General features: G+C 35.5%; 1 protein-coding gene and 1 pseudogene across 1 annotated transcript in view; one reads left to right on the forward strand and one right to left on the reverse strand.

The window, feature by feature from the left end:
• Positions 1 to 20,438, forward strand: part of ASCC3 (activating signal cointegrator 1 complex subunit 3) — a 389,336-nt gene that overhangs the window by 350,613 nt on the left and 18,285 nt on the right. Inside the window, exon 37 of the mRNA XM_023205913.2 lies at positions 4,550 to 4,774. Coding sequence (XP_023061681.2) covers positions 4,550 to 4,774 — 225 coding nt within the window. The remainder of the gene's footprint in view (positions 1 to 4,549; positions 4,775 to 20,438) is intronic.
• LOC116418797 lies at positions 14,275 to 15,200 on the reverse strand (annotated as a pseudogene).

Consider the following 20,438-nt stretch of genomic DNA (forward strand, 5'->3'; position numbering starts at 1 on the left):
TTGCAGTCAAAGTATCACTTAAAATTTGTTTCTATGGCCTGCTAATACGATCTCAGTAAATAGTCTCTGTGTTCCTGAGAATAAATATATTCTACTGTTGTTGGGTTGTGTGTGTTTAAATGTCAATCAAGTCCGCTTAGTTTACAGTGTTGTTCAATTCTATATTCTTGCTGATTTTTTCGACTTGTTTTAGTGATTATTGAAAGATAGGTATTGATATCTTCAACAATACTGGATTTTTTTCTGTATTTCTCCATGTACATCTACACTTTTTTTTTCACGGACTTTGAAGCTGTTATTCAGAACATAAATGTTTCAGATTGTTATGTCCTTCTGATTGGCTCCTTTATAGTTATGACGTTACCATCTTTATCCATGATGATAATCTTTGCTCTGAAATCTACTTTGTCTGAAATTAATGTAGCCACTCTGCCTTTTGTTGAACTACTGTTAGCATAGTATATCTTTTTCTATTCCTTTACTTTTAACATATTTTTCTCTATATACATTAATATGTACATATCTACACATACATACATGTATTTATATATGTATATTAGTGTGTGTTTGGTAGTAGGCAAGCATATATAGTTGGCCCTCTGTGTCTATGGGTTCTGCATTCATAGATTCAATCAATTGCAGATCAAAAATATTCATAAACCAAAAAATGGCTACATTTGTACTGAACATGTATAGACTTTTCTTTGTTGTCATTATTCCCCAGACAATACAGTATAACAACTATGTACATAGCATTTACATTGTATTAGGTATTATAAGTAATCTAGAGATGATTTAAAGTATACAGGAGAATATGTGTAAGTTATATGCAAATACTACACATTTTATATAAGAGACTTGAATATCTGGATTTAAGTATCTGCAGGGGGTCCTGGAACCAATCCTCCATAGATACCAAGGGACAACTCTAGTTGGGTCATGCTTTATTATGTAGATAATGTCTGACTTCGACTGGAGTTGTTTAGACCATTTACATTTACATTTAATGTGACTGTTGATATGCTTAGGTTTAAGTATATAATCTTATTTGTTTTCCAGAGACATGCTCCACGTGAAGTATGTTCTTTATATTTTTGTTCTTTATTTTTAACTTCATGTGGATTAATTGTTTATTTTTAAAACATTTTTTATAGATTCAGGGTGGTACTTGTGCAGTTGTGTTACATGGATGTATTCTGTGGTGGAGTTTAGGTTCCTATTGTACCCATCACCCAAGTAGTGAGCATTGTACCCAATAAGTAATTTTTCAATTCTTATCTCGCTCCCACTCTTCTTCCTTTTGGAGTCCCCAGTGTCTATTAATTCTTCGTGTATGTGTGTCCATGTATACCCATTGTCTAGCTCTCACTTATATGTGGGAACATGTGGGATTACATGTTCTCCAGCTCCATTCATACTGCTGCAGAAGACATAATTTCATTCTTCTTATGGCTGCATAGTATTCCATGGCATATACCACATTTTCTCTATTCAGTTATCCATTGATGGACACTTGGGTTTATTCCATAACATTGCTATTGTGAATAGTACTACAATAAACATACAAGTACAGATACCTTTTTGATACAATGATTTCTTTTCCTTTGGAGCTGCTTGGTCAAGGGGTAGTTAGTTCCGTTTTTAGTTCTTGGAGAGTAGATTAGTTACTTTTTATCCTCTATGATGAGTTACCAACTATAACTCTTGCATTTTCCTATTTTAGTGATTGCTTTAGGATTTATGGTGTACATTTTTAACATCACAGTTTGTCTTCAAATGATATTATAAGACTTCATGTATCATAAGAGAACCTCAGAATATTATACCTCTGTTTCTCCCCTACTAGAAGTTATGCTATTGTGTCATATATCTTACTTTTGCATGTATTGTAAACTCCATAATGTGTATTTATTATTTTTGTTTAACAATCATTTTGTATTCAGTGATATTAAAATAGTAATAACAAATTATTACATATTTATCCATGAAATTACCACTTTTAGTACTCTTCATTTCTTTGTGTAGAGCCATATTTTCATCTGGTATAATTTGTCTTCTGCCTGAACAATGACTTTAACATTAAGCGCATCAGCTGAATTATTTCCGTTTTTGTATGTTTGAAAATTCTTCACTTTTGAAATATTTATTGTCACTGAATTTTAGCATTGTAGATTGACAGTTGTTTTTCTTCTCCTTTTTTTTTTTTTTTAGGTTTTTTTTTTTTTTTGGTTTTTTTTTTTTTTTTATGGAGTCTTGGTCTGTCTCCAGAGTGCAGTGCAGTGGCGCCATCTAGGCTCACCGCAACCTCTGCCTTCCCAGTTCAAGTGATTCTCCTGCCTGGGCCTCCTGAGTAGCTGGGACTACAGGCGCGCGCGACCATGCCCAGCTAATTTTTGTAATTTTAGTAGAGATGGGGTTTCACCATGTTGGCCAGGATGGTCTCAATCTTGACCTCTTGATCCGCAGACCTCGGCCTCCCAAAGTGCTGGGATTACGGGCATGAGCCACCGCGCTCGGCCCGACAGTTGTTTTTCTTACAGTAAATTAAAGATGTTGCTTCACTGTTGCCTTATGGCATTATTTCTGATGAGCAACTTGCTTTCTTATCTTCCTTCCACTGTATGTAACATAGTGTTTCCTGTGGCTGCTTTTCATATTTTCTATTTATTAGTGATTTTGAGCAATTTAGTAGTGATTAATTATGGTTGTATAGTTTTCTTAAGTTTTCTTTGAGGTTTGTTGAATTTCTTGAATCTATAGATTTATAGTTTATATCAAATTAGAACTTTTCCAGTGACTATTTCTTCAAACTTTTTTCTGCCCTTCCTTCCACACTGTGCATTTGGCCACTTGAGGTTGTCTCACAACTCACTGATGTTGTGTTGATTTTTTTAATTCTTTTTTCTCTTTGTATTTCATTTTTAATAGTTTCTATTAATGTCTTTAAGTTTATGAATTTCTTCTTCAATGTGTATTCTTCCATTAATAAAATTCATAAAAAACAAAATGTCTGAGATGAAAAATCTCGTCTCTAGAAATTTTCATCTCTAGAAATTTGAATTGAGTAGTTGTCAGTAACTTTTTAAATATGTAAAATACAGTTGCAACAACTGTTTTCTTTGTCTGCTAATTCTAAGATCTATGTCACTCCTAAGTTTTCATTGACGGATTACTCTCCTTGTTATAGATCCTCTTTTCCCGCTTTTTTGCATAGTTGATAATCTTTAATTGGATGCCATACATTGTTAATTTCACCTTCTTGAGTACTATATTTTTTGTATTCCTATAAATCTTCTTGATCTCTGTTCTGGAATGCAGTTAATTTACTTGGAAGCTGTTTGATCATTTTAGGTGTTGCTTTTTTAATTTGCTTGGCAGGTTAGAGTAATATTTGTCGTAGAGCTAATTACTCTCCACTACTTAGGCAAGGCTGTCTTCATCGCCTCAATACAGGGAGTCCTCCAGGTGTACCTGGATTTCCTCTCACTACACCACAGTATGGTAACTCTCCATGCAGTAAACTGAGGCAATGCTAAGGCTCACCTAGTTTATTTTCTATATATGAGGGATCATTGTCTTTCATAGTTTTATGTTCAGCATCTTCAAGATCACTGTTTCATAGGTTTTGTCTTTTTTTTTTTGGAGGAAGGAGCAGTTGCAGTAGGAGGATAAATCCAGCCCCTGTTTGAATATTAACATATCCAATTAATGCTGTGTCTGATGTAGGATTCATATCAACATCCATGGACAATCTCAAATAACTACATATTTGGAAAATATGATTTTTGTTTCACAACAAACACTAATAAATAGATCAGTCTATTTTTTAACACAACAGTTCTAGTTTCACTTGTAGGTTCAATTGGCACTTATTGACTGATATCATGCAGACTACTTTTCACTACTGTACCCTAAAAATCTAAGATGGAAAATCAAAACATTCCAGAACAATCTGACTCTGTGTGTGATCTAATTGGTTACAATCAATAGTAAGTTAATTCTGCTCTTTACCCTTTTCTCATCTTACCAGTCTTGTCCTTGCCCCTTTCTCCAGCCCGGTCTTATTTCTTCCATTCATTCACAAGATTTAAATTAAACATCACTTTTTCAGAAAGCTTTCCCTTGCCCTCTAAAATAAGAAGGTCCCCCAAACTGAATTTCCATTCAACACTCTGTACTTTTACCATATCATAACATTTATTACACTTTATAGAATTTTTTTATCTAACCTTCCTTGATGAACTCTCAATTTCTGGTTCACTGCTGTGACCCCAGTATCATGCATAGTGTATGATGCCTAGTAAATACTCTATTATTTTTGTTGACTGTAAATACAAAGGAACATTCATGAATTTCACATAGATTGTACATTACTCACTATCACTAATACATTGCTTATGTATTAATGATAGTATTGAACAAGCAAAATTCTAAGGGATATGGTCATTGTATGATTTTTCTGAGCCATGTTTTAAATGTCAGTAGAGCTAAGAAGTACATTAAGTATTATACTTTGATCCAACCATGTGGGGCTTTTTTTTTTTTTCAGGATGCAGAAGAATATACAGATTTACCCGTAAGACACAATGAAGATCATATGAATAGTGAACTGGCAAAATGTCTTCCCATTGAATCAAATCCTCATTCATTTGACAGCCCTCACACCAAAGCACATCTCCTACTACAGGCACATCTCAGCCGAGCCATGCTACCCTGCCCAGATTATGACACTGATACCAAAACAGTCTTGGACCAAGCTCTCAGAGTATGTCAGGTATGAAAGTCACTTCTAATATCTATGTGTGTTTTCTCCCATCATTCCTGCCCTCTTTTTTCTAGTTTTAGGATAAAATGTACTTGCATTTAACAACTTTATGGTAGCGTTGTTGAGAAACAACTGGTTGATCATACCAAGAATTTCCAAAGTAAAAGCAAATATAAATGAAATAAGATGACAGTTTTAGTCACCCATTCTACTAAAACATATTGAAGGCAAACTATGTGCCAGATATTTTTCTAGGCCCTGAGCATATAATAATGAACAAGACAGAAGAGTCCCTTCTATTATGGACTTTCACTCAAGTTGGGTAAGACAATTTAGAATATCAATTAATTTAGAATATAAATTAATAGGTAATAACTGGCATTTTTAAATAACTGCTTTAAAAAAATAAAGAATGGTAAAATAAATAGAGAGAAAGATGAAGGGTAATGTTTTGTACTGTTTTTTGTTTGTTTGTTTGTTTGTTTGTTTGTTTGAGACGGAGTCTCGCTCTGTTGCCCAGGCTGGAGTGCAGTGGCCAGATCTCAGCTCACTGCAAGCTCCGCCTCCCAGGTTTACGCCATTCTCCTGCCTCAGCCTCCCGAGTAGCTGGGACTACAGGCGCCCACCACCTCACCTGGCTAGCTTTTTTTTTTATTTTTTAGTAGAGACGGGGTTTCACCAGGTTAGCCAGGATGGTCTCGATCTCCTGACTTTGTGATCCGTCCGTCTCAGCCTCCCAAAGTGTTGGGATTACAGGCTTGAGCCACGCGCCCAGCCTGTACTATTTTTTAATATGGTATTCAGGAACTATCTCACTGGTAAGGTAACATTTAACTAAAAATGAAAGAAGAGAGTAAACCATAGGGTCTCTGCAGGTGTGTATTCAAACACTAAGAAAGTTTTCATGTAGGAAATTACTTGGTATATTCAAGGAATATCCAAGAGGCTTATTGTAAAAAAGGTCGAAAGAGATGGTTAAAACAATAAAAAAAAAAATTAGTGAGAAGTATGGTAGTTTTTACATTTTGCAAGTATCTTTAATATCCAACTTAGGAGATATCAACTAGGTTTATATATCTTCTTTTACAATCAACGTAAAACGTCTATTGCAATAGGATGTGTTAGTGGAATATATGAAAAAAAATCCAGCCTAGAGAGGTAAGCAGTTTAAAAAGAGAAGAGTATTTTTATAGCCTTTTCAGATAATTGTGGGTATTCTTCTTTAATGCTACACTAGAACCTGACAAGCGATATTTCTTGAAGGTTAGTTGCTATGTGGAATCTGAAACCACATCAATGAACTTTTTATATCTTAAGTGCTCTAGTGCTAGACAATAAAATTATGGTGGTTTGATCAAGTTAGTAATGGGTGAGGTTGATGAAAATTGGTCAGATACTAAATATTTTTCTAAGGTGAACTAACAGACTCTTCTAATGAATTGAACAAGGGTTTTTAGGGAAGCAAGGAACCAAAGATGATTTCAAGGCTTTTCTCCATAGCAACTAGAAGCATGGAGCTAACATTACTGGGGGATGATTGTCAGAGGAGCTGGTTTTGGTGGGGGAAGAATAGCTAAAGGATTGCGATTATAAAGGATTTTGATTTTCTACTTTATACCTTTTTCGGACATGTTTTTAAACCTTTTTTTTCATAAAAACCCATTTTTAAAATTTTCAAAAGATTTAAGATCTTTAAAGGTAGAGTAAGTTAGTCTATATAAATACATATACAAGAATATACATTATGAAATGATTTGCAAAGTTAAGGCTTGGAAATAACCTAAGTATCTCTCAGGTTATTAGAATACTACAAAATATTACAATTCCATTTATGAACTCTACATTTGTGTAGAATGTCCATATCTATGTATGAATATATACCCAGAGAGGAGATCCAGAATGGTGTCCACCAAAAGTTTAACAGTAGCCGTATCCGGGTAGCAGGAATTGGGGTGATTTTTAATTTCTTCTTTATGCTGTTCTTAAATGTTTGAATGTTTTAAAATTAACCTCAAGCCTTTTTATTATCAAAAATAACAATTTTATTGTTTTAGAAACTAGAAGTACTATAAAAAATAGAGTAAGCTCAAGTTATCAAAAATTGGAAGGAAAGTAAGGCTATAATAAACATATAACATGTTTTTACACTCTTTTGTAACTAACACATGGTTTACTTATTGAGGAAGGTGATTTGCTACTGCTTATTAGTCACACTTCACAAAGGTTAAAGGTCCTAAAGTTTTAGCTGTTGCCCTGGATACTCATTTGTGTTTCCTATAACTTCCTTTCCTCTCTCAAACACTGACTTGTTAATGAACTTTGGGGTCAGAAAGGGTTGAAGAGAAATGGCAAGATAAATTAAATTTTTATATTTACAGATATTTTGATTGTACGTTATAATTTTTGTATGTAGATTACTTCTAAAACCTATATTGCGTGATCAGTTCATTGATTCTTTTTTAGCACTCAGTCAATAATGATTCAAAAACTAGATAATAATCTAGGAAATTTCTTAAAGGAGTCTGTTTCTAAATTTACTTTTAAGGAAAAGGATTCAGCCAGGTACTTTTTAGCCTCTATTAGATATTTTTATATACTGTATATATATTTATATAGTATATATCTATATATATATCCTTATATACAGAGTCTGGGATAATATTTATATTCCTCAAATATGGTTGATCCTTCTAAATAGCATCTAAAGAGAAATCACTTTCTCTTTAATTATAAAAATAGTACACTTCATTGTAGGTAATGTGGAAAAGCAGCATACTAAAATTAAAGTCATTCATAGTAATTATACCTTCACCCACATGAATATGAGGCTCTTTTCTTTTTTTAATGAATTTTTAATTTTTTTAAATTAGACTTTTGTTTTGAAATAATTTCAAGCTTACAAATATTTGCAAAACACTACAATGAAATTTTCTTATACCTTTTACCCAGCCTCCCCAAAAGTTAACATCTTAATTCAGTGTTGGTCCAGTCCTATTAACAAATCTACAGACCTATTCAAATTTTGTCAATATGAATTTTATCCCAATAATTGCCCTTTCTCTCTCTGTACCATGATCCAATTCAGGATCCCACGTTGCATTTAGTTGTCATGTCACCTTAGCCTTCTTGTCTTTATTGGCACTTGTGAAGAGTACCAGGCAGTTATTTTATGGAACTTTCCCACAGTTTGGATTTGCCCGTTATGATTACATTTAAGTTTGTGGTATTCTTTGTCAAGAATACAACAGCAGTGATGGTTTGTCCTCTTAGTGTATCGTATCAGGAGGCTTATGACAGATGTGTGTGGCAATGATATTGACTTTATACAATTGAGGTGATGTCTGCCAGCCTTCTTCACTACAGAGTTACTTTTTTTTTGTAATTAATAAATATATTTTGGAAAATAACTTTGAGATTATATAAATATTCTGTTTCTTGTCATAGTTTTTAACATTATTTGCAGCATCCATTTGTGATATTTGCCCAGAACAATTACTATTGTGAATTTCTATTTTAATCATTCTTGGAATTATATGATAAGGAAGAACTTCCCTTCTTCCCCATTTATTTACTTTATTCAGTTATTTATTTATATAAGTATAGACTCACCCCAGTGTTTCTTGAATGCTACCTTGCATTCTGGCATCTTGTGCTGTCCCTACCCCAGCCTTGGAATCAGCCATTTCTTTTTATAAGAACCTTGGTTCTTTTTATTAGAGATGGTTGTAGAAACTAAAATTTGGACTGAGCATAGTACTTCATACCTTTAATCTCAGCACTTTGGGAGGCCAAGACCCCATCTCCACAAAAAAAAAAAAAAATTAAAAATTAGCTGGGTGTGGTGGTGGACGGTAGGGGGTTCCAAGGTGAGAGAATTGCTTGAACCCAGGAGGTCAAGGCTGCAATGCGCCATGATCAAGCCACTGTGCTCCAGCCTGGGTGACAGAGCAAGACCCTGTCTCAAAAAATAGAAAATCTGGGTACTTGCTGCATTCCACTGCTACTTGGGAGTCTTTGCTTCTAGGCCCTCTCTGTGTACAAAACAAGGAAATGTAAGTATGTATACACAGACATTTATATTTATTTGCATGTCCATTTACCTCTCATGGACATGTGTATGTGTGTGTAAAAACACCTATATTTATCATTCTTATACCTTGTATTTCAATCTAAGACCAAAGGGTTCACTTAGTCTTCCTCCTTTTTTATTAATAACTCCTCTTTCTACCTGTAAGGTATCACAATATTGTTAATAAAGATATATTTATTTAGCTCCTCCATCCTAGAATATTCACTGATGTAGTTTTAGAATTACCAACCCTTTCTCTTGCAAAAAGCAGATACTAACTAAAATGCAGTAGTTGTGTACAGTTCTTTTTTTTCTTTGGAGACTTTTTCTTGGTAAATTTACACACACACACACTCACTTTTTTCTTATAGAAATATGTTATTTTATAAATGCCTAATAATTTATAGCATTAAATATTGTTCTCAAGAATAATTTGTAATGGCTATGCTATATTCCCTCATATAAAATTTCATAATTTATTTAGTGAGTTATCTGTTATTAGACATTTGTGTATGCAGTTTTCCTCTATTTTAAGTTATAAGCATTAGTTTTGACCATCTTAAATGTTTGATTTGGCTTGTCGGAAGCCACCTGGAAAGAAGCTACATTGTAAAGAGATGAAAACCAGCTTCTGCTGGGTGCCATGGCTCATGCCTATAATCCCAGCACTTTGAGAAGCCAAGGCAGGTGGATCACGAGTTCAGGAGTTCAAGACCAGGCTGGCCAAGATGGTGAAATCCTACCTCTACTAAAAATAAAAAAATTAGCTGGGGGTGGTGGCAGGTGCCTGTAATCCCAGCTACTCGGGAGGCTGAGGCTGAGAACTGCTTGAACCCGGGAGGCGGAGGTTGCAGTGAGCCAAGATCACACTGCTGCACTCTAGCCTGGGTGACAGAGTGAGACTCCATTCAAAAAAAAAAAAGCTCATATTCTGAATCCTCTCACTCTTGGAATTTCTCTACAAAATTGTATGAAAGTAAACAAGCCATAAAGAGGAAAGAATATTAGAGTTGCCGGTGGGAAACTTGGAGAGAATGACTGATTGGCAGTTCTAATTCTGTACCCTGTTGTTTTCATTTGATACACGGGTACTATTGGCCTTAGAAAGTACTGGTTCAGGCCAGGCGCCGCGGCTCAAGCCTGTAATCCCAGCACTTTGGGAGGCCGAGATGGGCAGATCACAAGGTCAGGAGCTCGAGACCATCCTTGCTAACACGGTGAAACCCCGTCTCTACTAAAAAATACAAAAAATTAGCCGGGTGTGGTGGCGGGTGCCTGTAGTCCCAGGTACTCGGGAGGCTGAGGCAGGAGAAGGGCGTGAACCCGGGAGGTGGAGCTTGCAGTGAGCTGAGATGCCGCCACTGCACTCCAGCCTGGGCGACAGAGCAAGACTCCGTCTCAAAAAAAAAAAAAAAAGAAAGAAAGAAAGTACTGGTTCAAGCAGTTTGCAACTCTGCTGGCTGATTGAAAATTATACTACTGCTCTCATGGGACATCAGCATGATCTTGTGAACTGTGGATGGGAATCTGCCACCAGTTCTGACTGTTAATTCTCCTCTGCTGCCATTTTAGTATAAGGCCATAGGCAAGTCACTTAACCTTTGGTGTCTGAGTAAAGCTAACACCTTAGAAGAGTAGTGCTTTAGTTAATGTTTATAAAGTAAACAAAAATTTCAGGACTCAGAAATAGGTCTTAATATCTTCATTCTTAGTAGTTCTTTTATTTCATTGCTTTATCATAGTAACTTAACTATTCCCTTTATTTCATAGAAGCATACCTTTTATTTGCACCATCATCCAGGTTATGAAAACTCTGTAGTCTTGACTACTCATGTTCTAGTAGTCTTTCACGAAAGAAAAACGTAGTTGTAGTAGAATTATTCCTCCTGGCTTGAAGTCAGAGTCTACAATACAGCCTGCCTTTGCTTCTCCTATCCCATTTCAAATTATGTATCAAGGGCATTTGTGTCATTTTTTGGTTTGAGATGTTTGACCAAAATTTCTTTTACTTTTAATATTTTACTGTTACTAGCATTTCCTTTGCTATCCCCTTCAACAAAAATAAATGTTAAAATTACTGTACATATCTCAATTTTTAAGATCTGTTTAGAATATTCTAATTTGTAAGTTGCATAATTATGGAATTGACTGTCCTTGCCCTTTACCTTTGAAATCCTCTTCTTGATCATATTAACTATAAAATGTATTTGTAAAATGTAGTAAGTGATATGACAGCCTTTCTGTGCTGGATATACCAAAGAAAAGCTTCATGTTAGCTCTTAATGGAAAAATTAAAAGTAAAAAGTATCAAAAATTTAAGTGAGTTGCCTAAATTTTCAAATTTGGTGACAAAACCAGAACTAATGATAAATGTCTAGTGTTTTGAGTACCTCTCTGCCTTTTTTTGTGTGTTTTTGTTTGGTTGGTTGGTTTTGATTTTTGATTTTTGGTTTTTGCCTGGGCAAAAGGATCTTGCTCTGTCTCCCAGGCTGGAGTGCAGTGACACCATCTTGGCTCACTGCACCCTTGACTTCTGGGCTCAATGGATTCTCCCACCTCAGCCTCCTGAGTAGCTGGGACTACAGGTGCAAGCCACCATGCCTGGCTAATTTTTTTGTGTTTTTTGTAGAGATAGAGTTTTGCCATGTTGCCCAGTCTTGTCTCAAACTCCTGGGATTACAGGCGTGAGCTACCACACCTAGCCCTGACACTGTTTTTTATCAAAGAACAAAGCAATTGGTTTTCAGAGAAGTTAAATAGCTCTGCTAAAGGCGATTTGTTGAGGCAATTTGTGCTGAAACCAAATGGAGATTCCAGGACTTTTATTCTTGCTCTGATATCTCTGATCCTTTCTAAGAAGCGCCACCAGTCTGCAAATTAAAAAATAATCTTCATTTAAATGAAAAACATCTAAATACAATACTAAGCCAAATAGTATAAGAATATGTGTTTTTATCTCGGTCACTCTCACTACTTCCTATATGTGGTATGTACTTCAAAACTTCCCAGTAATTGAACTTTCATATGTGTTATGCCAAAAGAGAAACCATGGCTTATGGAGCCTGAACTCAGTGATCTGAGAAGCAGAGGGCTGTGTGTTTCCAAGTTTAATTGTGCTGTCAGTTTACTGAGTTAATTTGGGAAAGTATTTTTTCAGAAGTCATAGAGGCTAGATTTGCCCTTCAGCTCATGTTATCAAGCCTGCAGCCTACATTTTAACAGATCAAAACACTTGTGTATATTTTAAGATTTATTTTAGATCAAAACACTTGTAGGTATTTTAAGATTTATTTTAAAGGACTTTAGCAGCAATATTCTTTTTTTTCAGCCCTAGTAAAAGTTTTGTTTAATTCTAAGATGCCATCATAGTGAACAACGTTAACTTTAATGCTCCGTAACTATATTCAAAGCTTTTATGTAATTTTGCTTATAATTATACAGTAATTATAAATGTTTATTTCTAACCTGATGACAAACACTATTCTGTTGAAAAGGTTTTGCATTTAAAAAGAAAAATATGTGAAATCCAAGGCACTAGGCCATGAACCGATATCAGATTTTTAAAGAAAACACTTTATATTGAAAAAAACAAAAAACAGCTAATGGGATCTTATTTCAAAACACAGCATATGTGAATTAATCAGTCTGAAAACAATAACCATTACTTAAAATCTTCAAGACAGGAAACAAAACAGTACATATACGTATATAGACACATATATCTTTTAAAAATTTTTTATAATTAAAATTCCTCTTTATATTTATAAAAATGAAATGAGGTAATACTGAAAGCAGCAAGATTCTTCTTTTTCCTTTTGCTTTTAATAACCAATTCCAGTAGCCTGAATATAAATTTTCAAATTTTTCTTTTGGTAAAACTATATTCTTGAATTAAAGTTATGATTGAAATATTAATATGTCTATAGGAAAAGCTTTCTAGTCTATTTGAAAATCATGTCAATGAAAAGCAGTTTTAATATGTCATTGTTTCTTAAAATAATTTCCATATTTGCATAAAACGTACTGCTATTCTAAAGTACATTTCTTTGTTAATATCAACCCTAGACCTTAGAGAGTGCCTGGATATACCAAGCAGAATCTATTCTTATCAAAAGACTATAATCATCTAACATTTGAAGTATTACATTTCTAGCCTGCCTTACGGAAATGTTTAGAAAGCAAAGAACCCTTCTTTGAGTGTCAGTAAGTGAACAGAGAAATGACCATTTTCAGCATAAAAGCAGCTCATGGGTCTTGTAATAAAATATACATACATATATATATATATATATATACACACACACAAGATAGCATTCTGCTTTCATGAGAAAACTGAGCTAATCTGAATGAAACAAAAACAGTAAACAGACTAGAAACCAGATTGGTATTTTGCATCGTGTATGCTTGTTTGAAAATCTTTGCTCCTGAAGTAAATATTTGGCAACCACAGTGATTAGCAGTTAAAGCAATTTCAACAAAATAAGAAGTCATCAAAAATGGACTATTTGTCTGAAAGAGCAGTACTTATATTATAAAGATTGAACTTCATGGTTCATCACAACCATTTTCAAAATTTAACTCCTACTGTCTTCTTATAAATTAAGAGAATTTCATTTGTGTTCCGTAGTGCAATGACAAAGAAAGAGTAAAAACAAAACAAAAAATAAACCCTCATGCCTAAATTTAGAATATTGTGTTGTGTAGCAATCCAAAACATTCAAAACAAATTAAATAGTTTAACTTATGTGACAGGCAGATAAGCATTTCAAAAGCACAAGAAGTCCAATTATGTAGTGCATAATGTGGACAGGAGTAGAATCTTACATTATGCAGACATTTTCTAAATAAAAGCTCCCCGTAGGACAACTATATATAAACATGGGTAAGGTAAGCTCAGACTAGTTCTGTGAACCTTTTGAAATCAAGAGTCTGAAATACAATACATTTTTCAGGTAGGCACCAAGTTATCCTAAAAAATTTTCATGTTGTTATTCTGACATTGTTTTTTCATCAGATACTCGAGTCACATCAACAACTTACATGATTTGCCAGGAAAAAAAAAATTCCCCCCAAACCAAAATACCATTCTAGATCCAGTATACTTAAATATATCACCCTTATTGGAAGTGCTATTAGCATAGTCTTTGCAACTAGCCCAAAGCATATATTTAAGCAGTTCTTATAAATTGTTTTGTGATGTTCATATGTTTAATTCTTATGCCACCTGTTTTCTAATGAAGACAGCATTGTGCTTTATGTGAGAATGGAAACCTCAAAATAATCACCATAAAGCTTCTAGGACTTATGCGAGAATAAAGTAGGATGGTCCACCGATATAAGATGAAATCCACAATGTTGGAATTATAAGTGTTTAGAGCGTCCCAGACTAGAAGACAAGCCCAAACCACCATTAGAAGAATGAAATACGATATGGTCCAAGATGTATCCTTAAAGTTTTGTCCCAACCCTCAGTCTGAATTGTGAGAATTGATCTTTAGTTCAGTCCAGCCAGCAGAAATTGACTGTGCAATTTTCTGTTGTATTTATTGTACAGACTATGTACATTCTAGAAGGTTCCTTTAGTGTTACACTGTTGTACTTTTTGTCCCAGCAATTTGAGGGTGTGCAAATTCCACAAAGTCATCAATAAGAACAGGCCATGCTCTTTCTTTATCATAATTAGACACGTGATCTGCAATCACTGTAGTGAAGTCTAAAAGAAGATTCCAAATGTCTTTTGGTATTGATCGTTTATGATGTTCCAACAAAAATTTATTCCATAAGTCTAAGAATTTAAATCTTCTATTAAGCACTAAGTTCCTGTAGACAATGGCCATTTCTAGATCTGCTCCTTTTTGTCCTGGATTCTTTGCAAAATTAAAAGTAACCTGGTAAAAGTCCTTAAATCGTCCTGGTTCTTTCAATTCTTGTTCCGTCTTGGGTATCTGGGCCTTTAGTTTTTCTATGCTGTCACATCCTAATTCTGCCATGCCATCCATGAACTCCTGTTTGGAGAACTCACACTGTGTTGCTGCTCTGAACTTCCATGCAATAATCAACACACTAATGCTGGCTGGATTGAGTGCCAGGCCATCACAGAAGTGCTATATACCATCTATTCCAATTTTATTCTCATGTTGAGGATCTTTGTATCTATTGTACAGTTGTTCTAACTTCTTCCTGTCCAGTGATCCTTTTACACTCTCTTGTATATAAAGTTCAGGATTTTGGAAAAAATTACCCGTTACAACATCAAACTTCCAGTCATTTTGAGATAGACAACTTACTGAGGTTCTTTTCACTAGATTGTGTGAAGATCATAAACTGACTAACTTTATCCTTCTGTGATGATTTCAACTTGTTCATGTTGGTGTCTTCCAAGCCTCTCCCCTCCTCCTCTGGCTCCGCAGCAAATGAGTAGCAGTATCCTTAAAGACTATAAGAAAAATGATGTTAATTCGTGAAAGGAAAACACATCTCACATACACATGCACATAGAGAACTGTGACAGTGTACACTGATTAAAAAGATTTCTAGAAACCTATGCTTGCAAATTTAAATTGGAATTAATGTATGTTAAATACCAGATTATACCAGAATATCTGGAGAACTGTATACCATCCCTGTACCTCCTACCAAAAAAGAACAAAACAATAACTATTTAATGATGGGCCGTAAGGCAAACGTCATGACAGTGGTGGTAATGGGCTTTCTTTGTATCAGGCCCTGTTTGTTGTACTTGCTTTGCATGTAATTGACCCATTTTCTGCAATAGTCTAGTGAAGCAGTACAATAATTACTCTCATTTTACAGATGAAGACTAAGTAACTTTCCCAAAATCACATCAGAAGGCAAAAACAGCCTATAGCACAGGTCAGATATACCATAAAAATGTGTTTCACTGTGTTTCACTGTGTTCCCTTTGTCCTATATTGATGGATTTTAAAATTATACACACGATCTAGTGAGAATTTATTTTAAAATTTGAGAACTTCACAGAAATTTCTACATTTTTTTAACCAAGAATTCCCATTAGACCTTGAATAATATTTTTAATCCCTGTTTTTCAATGTATGCTTAAATCACCTCCTTTTAATTACTCTGGTTCCCTTTTCAACAGTCTGCCTATAATTACTTTAACCAGTTTCTAAGAGGGACTTGTTAATATGATTGAATATATATATATATATATATTTTTTTTTTTGAGACGGAGTCTTGCTGTGTCGCCCAGGCTGGAGTGCAGTGGCCGGATCTCAGCTCACTGCAAGCTCCGCCTCCCGGGTTCACGCCATTCTCCTGCCTCAGCCTCCCAAGTAGCTGGGACTACAGGCGCCTGCCACCTTGCCCGGCTAGTTTTTTTTTGTATTTTTTTTAGTAGAGACGGGGTTTCGCCGTGTTAGCCAGGATGGTCTCGATCTCCTGACCTCGTGATCCGCCCGTCTTGGCCTCCCAAAGTGCTGGGATTACAGGCTTGAGCCACCGCGCCCGGCCATGATTGAATATTTGTAACTGCTTTATTGTATCGCTCTACAGTGCCCGGTTGGTAGAGTGTTTGCCTTTTTTGTATCAACTGCTTATGCATCTTCTCAAGTTTTTATATTATGCTATATAAACTAATGAATTAACCATTTGTTTCCTCACATTCTCCCATAAAGCTACAACAATTGAAAATAATGAGAGAAAGATCAGATTGTTGATCCATAGGGAGAAGGAAGAATAACATCATAATTATAAGATAACCCTGTAATAAAAGGTAAATGCACACTAGAATAGTTTCTGCATTGGTGTACTACAATAAACACATATACATACACATACACACACACACACACACATTTTATGTTCCTCTCTCATTTTAAGGTTTACCTCCTTAGGTTAGCTTTTTGGCTTCTTTCACTGTCTAACCACCAACACCACCACCACTGATGGGGCCACCTGAATAGCAAGCTTTGTCCATCTACTGGTTCTTTTTGAAAACTTCAAACTTTTAGAAGTAATAGACAATCTTAGAGGTACCTTGCCTCAAGGTAAGGAACTACCAATTCCCGCAAAAGGATAGCAGATATCTCCTCTTTACTATTGAGGAAGAATGTAAAGATCTGTCTTCCAAGGTAAATGTTAGTATAGATTGAATTCATATTCCATTGCCCTAGTGGAAGTAGCCAGCACAGCTGCTTTGAAAGTATTCTGGGTGATTCAGTGTGCCTGAAAGGAAGACCTTTAAGGAGCTACGTTCCGGTGGATACGTTTCCATTGTTTTATATAGTCTTGGCTCTAACTTTAATACAGGAGCTTTCATTTTATATTATTTTCCTTAACACCCAAGTATTTTTTTTTCTTTTAGTGAAAGCAAGTTTATTAAGAAAGCAAAGGAATAATAGAATGACTACTCCATAGGAATGAGCAGACAAGTCTTTTTGATCTACCCAGTTTCCAGTCTTTCTTCTCTTTTGTATGTGAGATACTATGTAGACTCCAATTAATGTCACAATGTTCTAGTAGGCTTTATCAATTGTCATATGTGCTAGCCAAAAAAAAAAAAAAAAAAAAAAAAAAACTGTAATCAACTGCATAAATAACAGGAAGAAGTATATGAATTGTATGGAGATGCCTTTCTTCATTTAGACAACCTTCCTATATTTACAAAAACAAATCTTTAATAGTTTATTGGTGGGATTGTTGTTTAGCCTAAACTTCAAAACAGTAATTTGACCTCTTAATCTCTGTAACAACTTCTGATAAGCTAGAAGCATATTACATTTCACATAGCTAGTATTATATTTTTCCTATAATTCACAGATATTCTGAAAGTGCATTTTATCTTCAATCTATTTTTTTAAAGTATATTGACAGATAACCTTAAGATATGTATGAGCCAAGTGCAGTAGCTCACGCCAGTGATCCCAACAGGGGAAGACTGAGGCAGGAGGATCACTTGAGGCCAGGAATTTAAGAACAGCCTGGGCAACAACAAAGTAAGACCCCATATCTACAAAAAATAAAAAAATCAGTTGGGCATAGTGGCACTCACCTGTAGTCCCAGCTACTTGGGAGGCTAAGGCAGGAGGATCATTGGAGCCCAGGAGTTTGAGGCTGTGGTGAGCCATGATTCATGCTGCTGCACTCCAGCATGGGTGACAGAGTGAGATGCCATCAAAAAAAAAAAAAAAAAAAAGAAAGATGTGTGTGTACATTTATGGATACACACAGTAGAGTCTGAGAATAGGAAAGAATAAGGGAAGGGAAGAAAAAGAAGATATAGCGATGTGGGTATTTTTCATTAAAAATTATTTTGGCCGGGCGCGGTGGCTCACGCCTGTAATCCCAGCACTTTGGGAGGCCGAGGCGGGTGGATCACAAGGTCAGGAGATCGAGACCACAGTGAAACCCCGTCTCTACTAAAAATACAAAAAATTAGCCGGGCGCAGTGGCGGGTGCCTGTAGTCCCAGCTACTCGGGAGGCTGAGACAGGAGAATGGCGTGAACCCAGGAGGCGGAGCTTGCAGTGAGCCGAGATCCTGCCACTGCACTCCAGCCTGGGCGGCAGAGCGAGACTCCGTCTCAAAAAAAAAAAAAAAAAAAAAAATTATTTTAAGTGAAAGGTATTATGACTGTAAGCTGGTTCTATATTTTCATTAACAAATGATTCTCATTTGTAGTAGGTGAAAAAACATAAGAATATTTTATGATGCCAGGAAGTAGAATTGCCATGGAGCAGAGTGTTTACATGTAGATGCACTAAGCACGGACTCAGTGTGTTGGTGATGTATTAAAGAATGTCAGTGTCATTTAAACAAATGAGTTTTAGAATTGCAGAGTTTAAATACATTTAGCAATGAAAATAGTCCGGGTATTGCTGAGTTAACGATAGAAGTACTTGGTCAAACCCTTAATGCAATACTTGTACGAAATGTTTTGATATAGCAAATGGTAGATAAAGTCTTTCGTGTATTTTTGTAGAATCTTTTCAGATTTTTAAATGCTTATAATTAGACCAAGAAAACATTCTCTTTAAATAGACAGTACTGCACAAGAAGCTTCAGAAAGCTTCTAATCATTTTGAGAAAAAGATGGGTAGATTAGGCCGAGTGCGGTGGCTCACGCTTGTAATCCCAGCACTTTGGGAGGCCGAGGCGGGCGGATCACGAGGTCAGGAGATCAAGACCATCCTGGCTAACACGGTGAAACCCTGTCTGTACTAAAAATACAAAAAATTAGCCGGGCGTGGTGGCGGGTGCCTGTAGTCCCAGCTACTTGGAAGACTGAGGCAGGAAAATGTTGTGAACCCGGGAGGCGGAGCTTGCAGTGAGCCGACATCACGCCACTGCACTCCAGCCTGGACGACAGAGTGAGACTCTGTCTCAAAAAAAAAAAAAAAAGAAAGAAAGAAAGATGGGTAGATTATAAGTAAATAATTTGTGGATATGTTTCAAGGAACTATGAGCATTAATACTATAAGCATACATTTGGGGTTTTTTGTATCATCTAAAGTATGCTGGAAACTTACCAACTATAATGACGCTGCTAAGGTGACTTGAGTACAATGCTTGGGGTATATAGATCTCTATATCATAGGCAAATCAATATTTCACTTTTTTCTTTTTAGTTCTTTTACAGGAAAGATTGGAGAAAGATTTTTTGTTTGTAGAGTCTTACGATGTTTTTAAGATTTTCTGCCAAATCTGAATTATCTACAAACAAATGTAGTTTATTTATTGTAAATATTAGTGTGACTTTATCAATTTCATAGAGATGAGGGTGAAGTCTAATTCAGGCTGCATTCCTGACCAGACTGCCAGGAGTTCATATTCTGCCATAAAAACCTGATGAAGCTGTATTAATGGATGACTATTTAAAAACAAATAGTTCTAAATGAACTTAATCCTGAATGGTTATTCTTCCAAATGCAAAGGACCACACAATGGTGCAGAATCCAAGTCCTAGATAATCAAAGCTATATTTTATCTCCACAGTAGAACACCCAAAACACCACCTAAAACAAAGCACCGTTCTCCACTAGAGAAGTGATACAGAGCTGATGCATTTAGCTTTCCCAAAACTAACACAAATGTGTGGATTTTGAGGTGTTAAACACCTTTACTTACTCTTGTGGATTTATAGCCAATCTCCCTTCAAGGACTATAATATAATTTGGAAGGCTGTTTTCCCCCTGGGTGACTTTACCTGTAAGCTTTTGTATAACAATTTGGTGGTGGTTTATTGATGATATGATGCTGTTATGAAGGATCCTTCTACCCGCTGCTCCTCTCCTCATACCCACATAACAACCCTTTTCCCGGTTGGGGCTGTAGGAAATGAGTAATGCTTAACCCATTTGTGTGATCAATTCACTTAAGCAGCTACTGTGAAATGTTAATCACAACTTTAATTTGTACTGCATTAGCATTTTGATTAACTTGTAGGCTTGCTAGCACACTTGAAGCGCTTTTACTCATAGTTACAGCTCGGAAATGACTTTTTGATTAATTAAGTTTGTTAGACAGCAGCTGAGCTTCCTGAATGCTAACCTTCTGGGGGTAAAAGTTCAGGAGAAAGTTACTATGAACAACTGTTGCTATTGAAAAAGATTCTTATAAATGTACT

The sequence above is a fragment of the Piliocolobus tephrosceles genome, chromosome 5, assembly GCF_002776525.5.
Source record: "Piliocolobus tephrosceles isolate RC106 chromosome 5, ASM277652v3, whole genome shotgun sequence".
In the NCBI taxonomy this organism is placed as follows: domain Eukaryota; kingdom Metazoa; phylum Chordata; class Mammalia; order Primates; family Cercopithecidae; genus Piliocolobus; species Piliocolobus tephrosceles.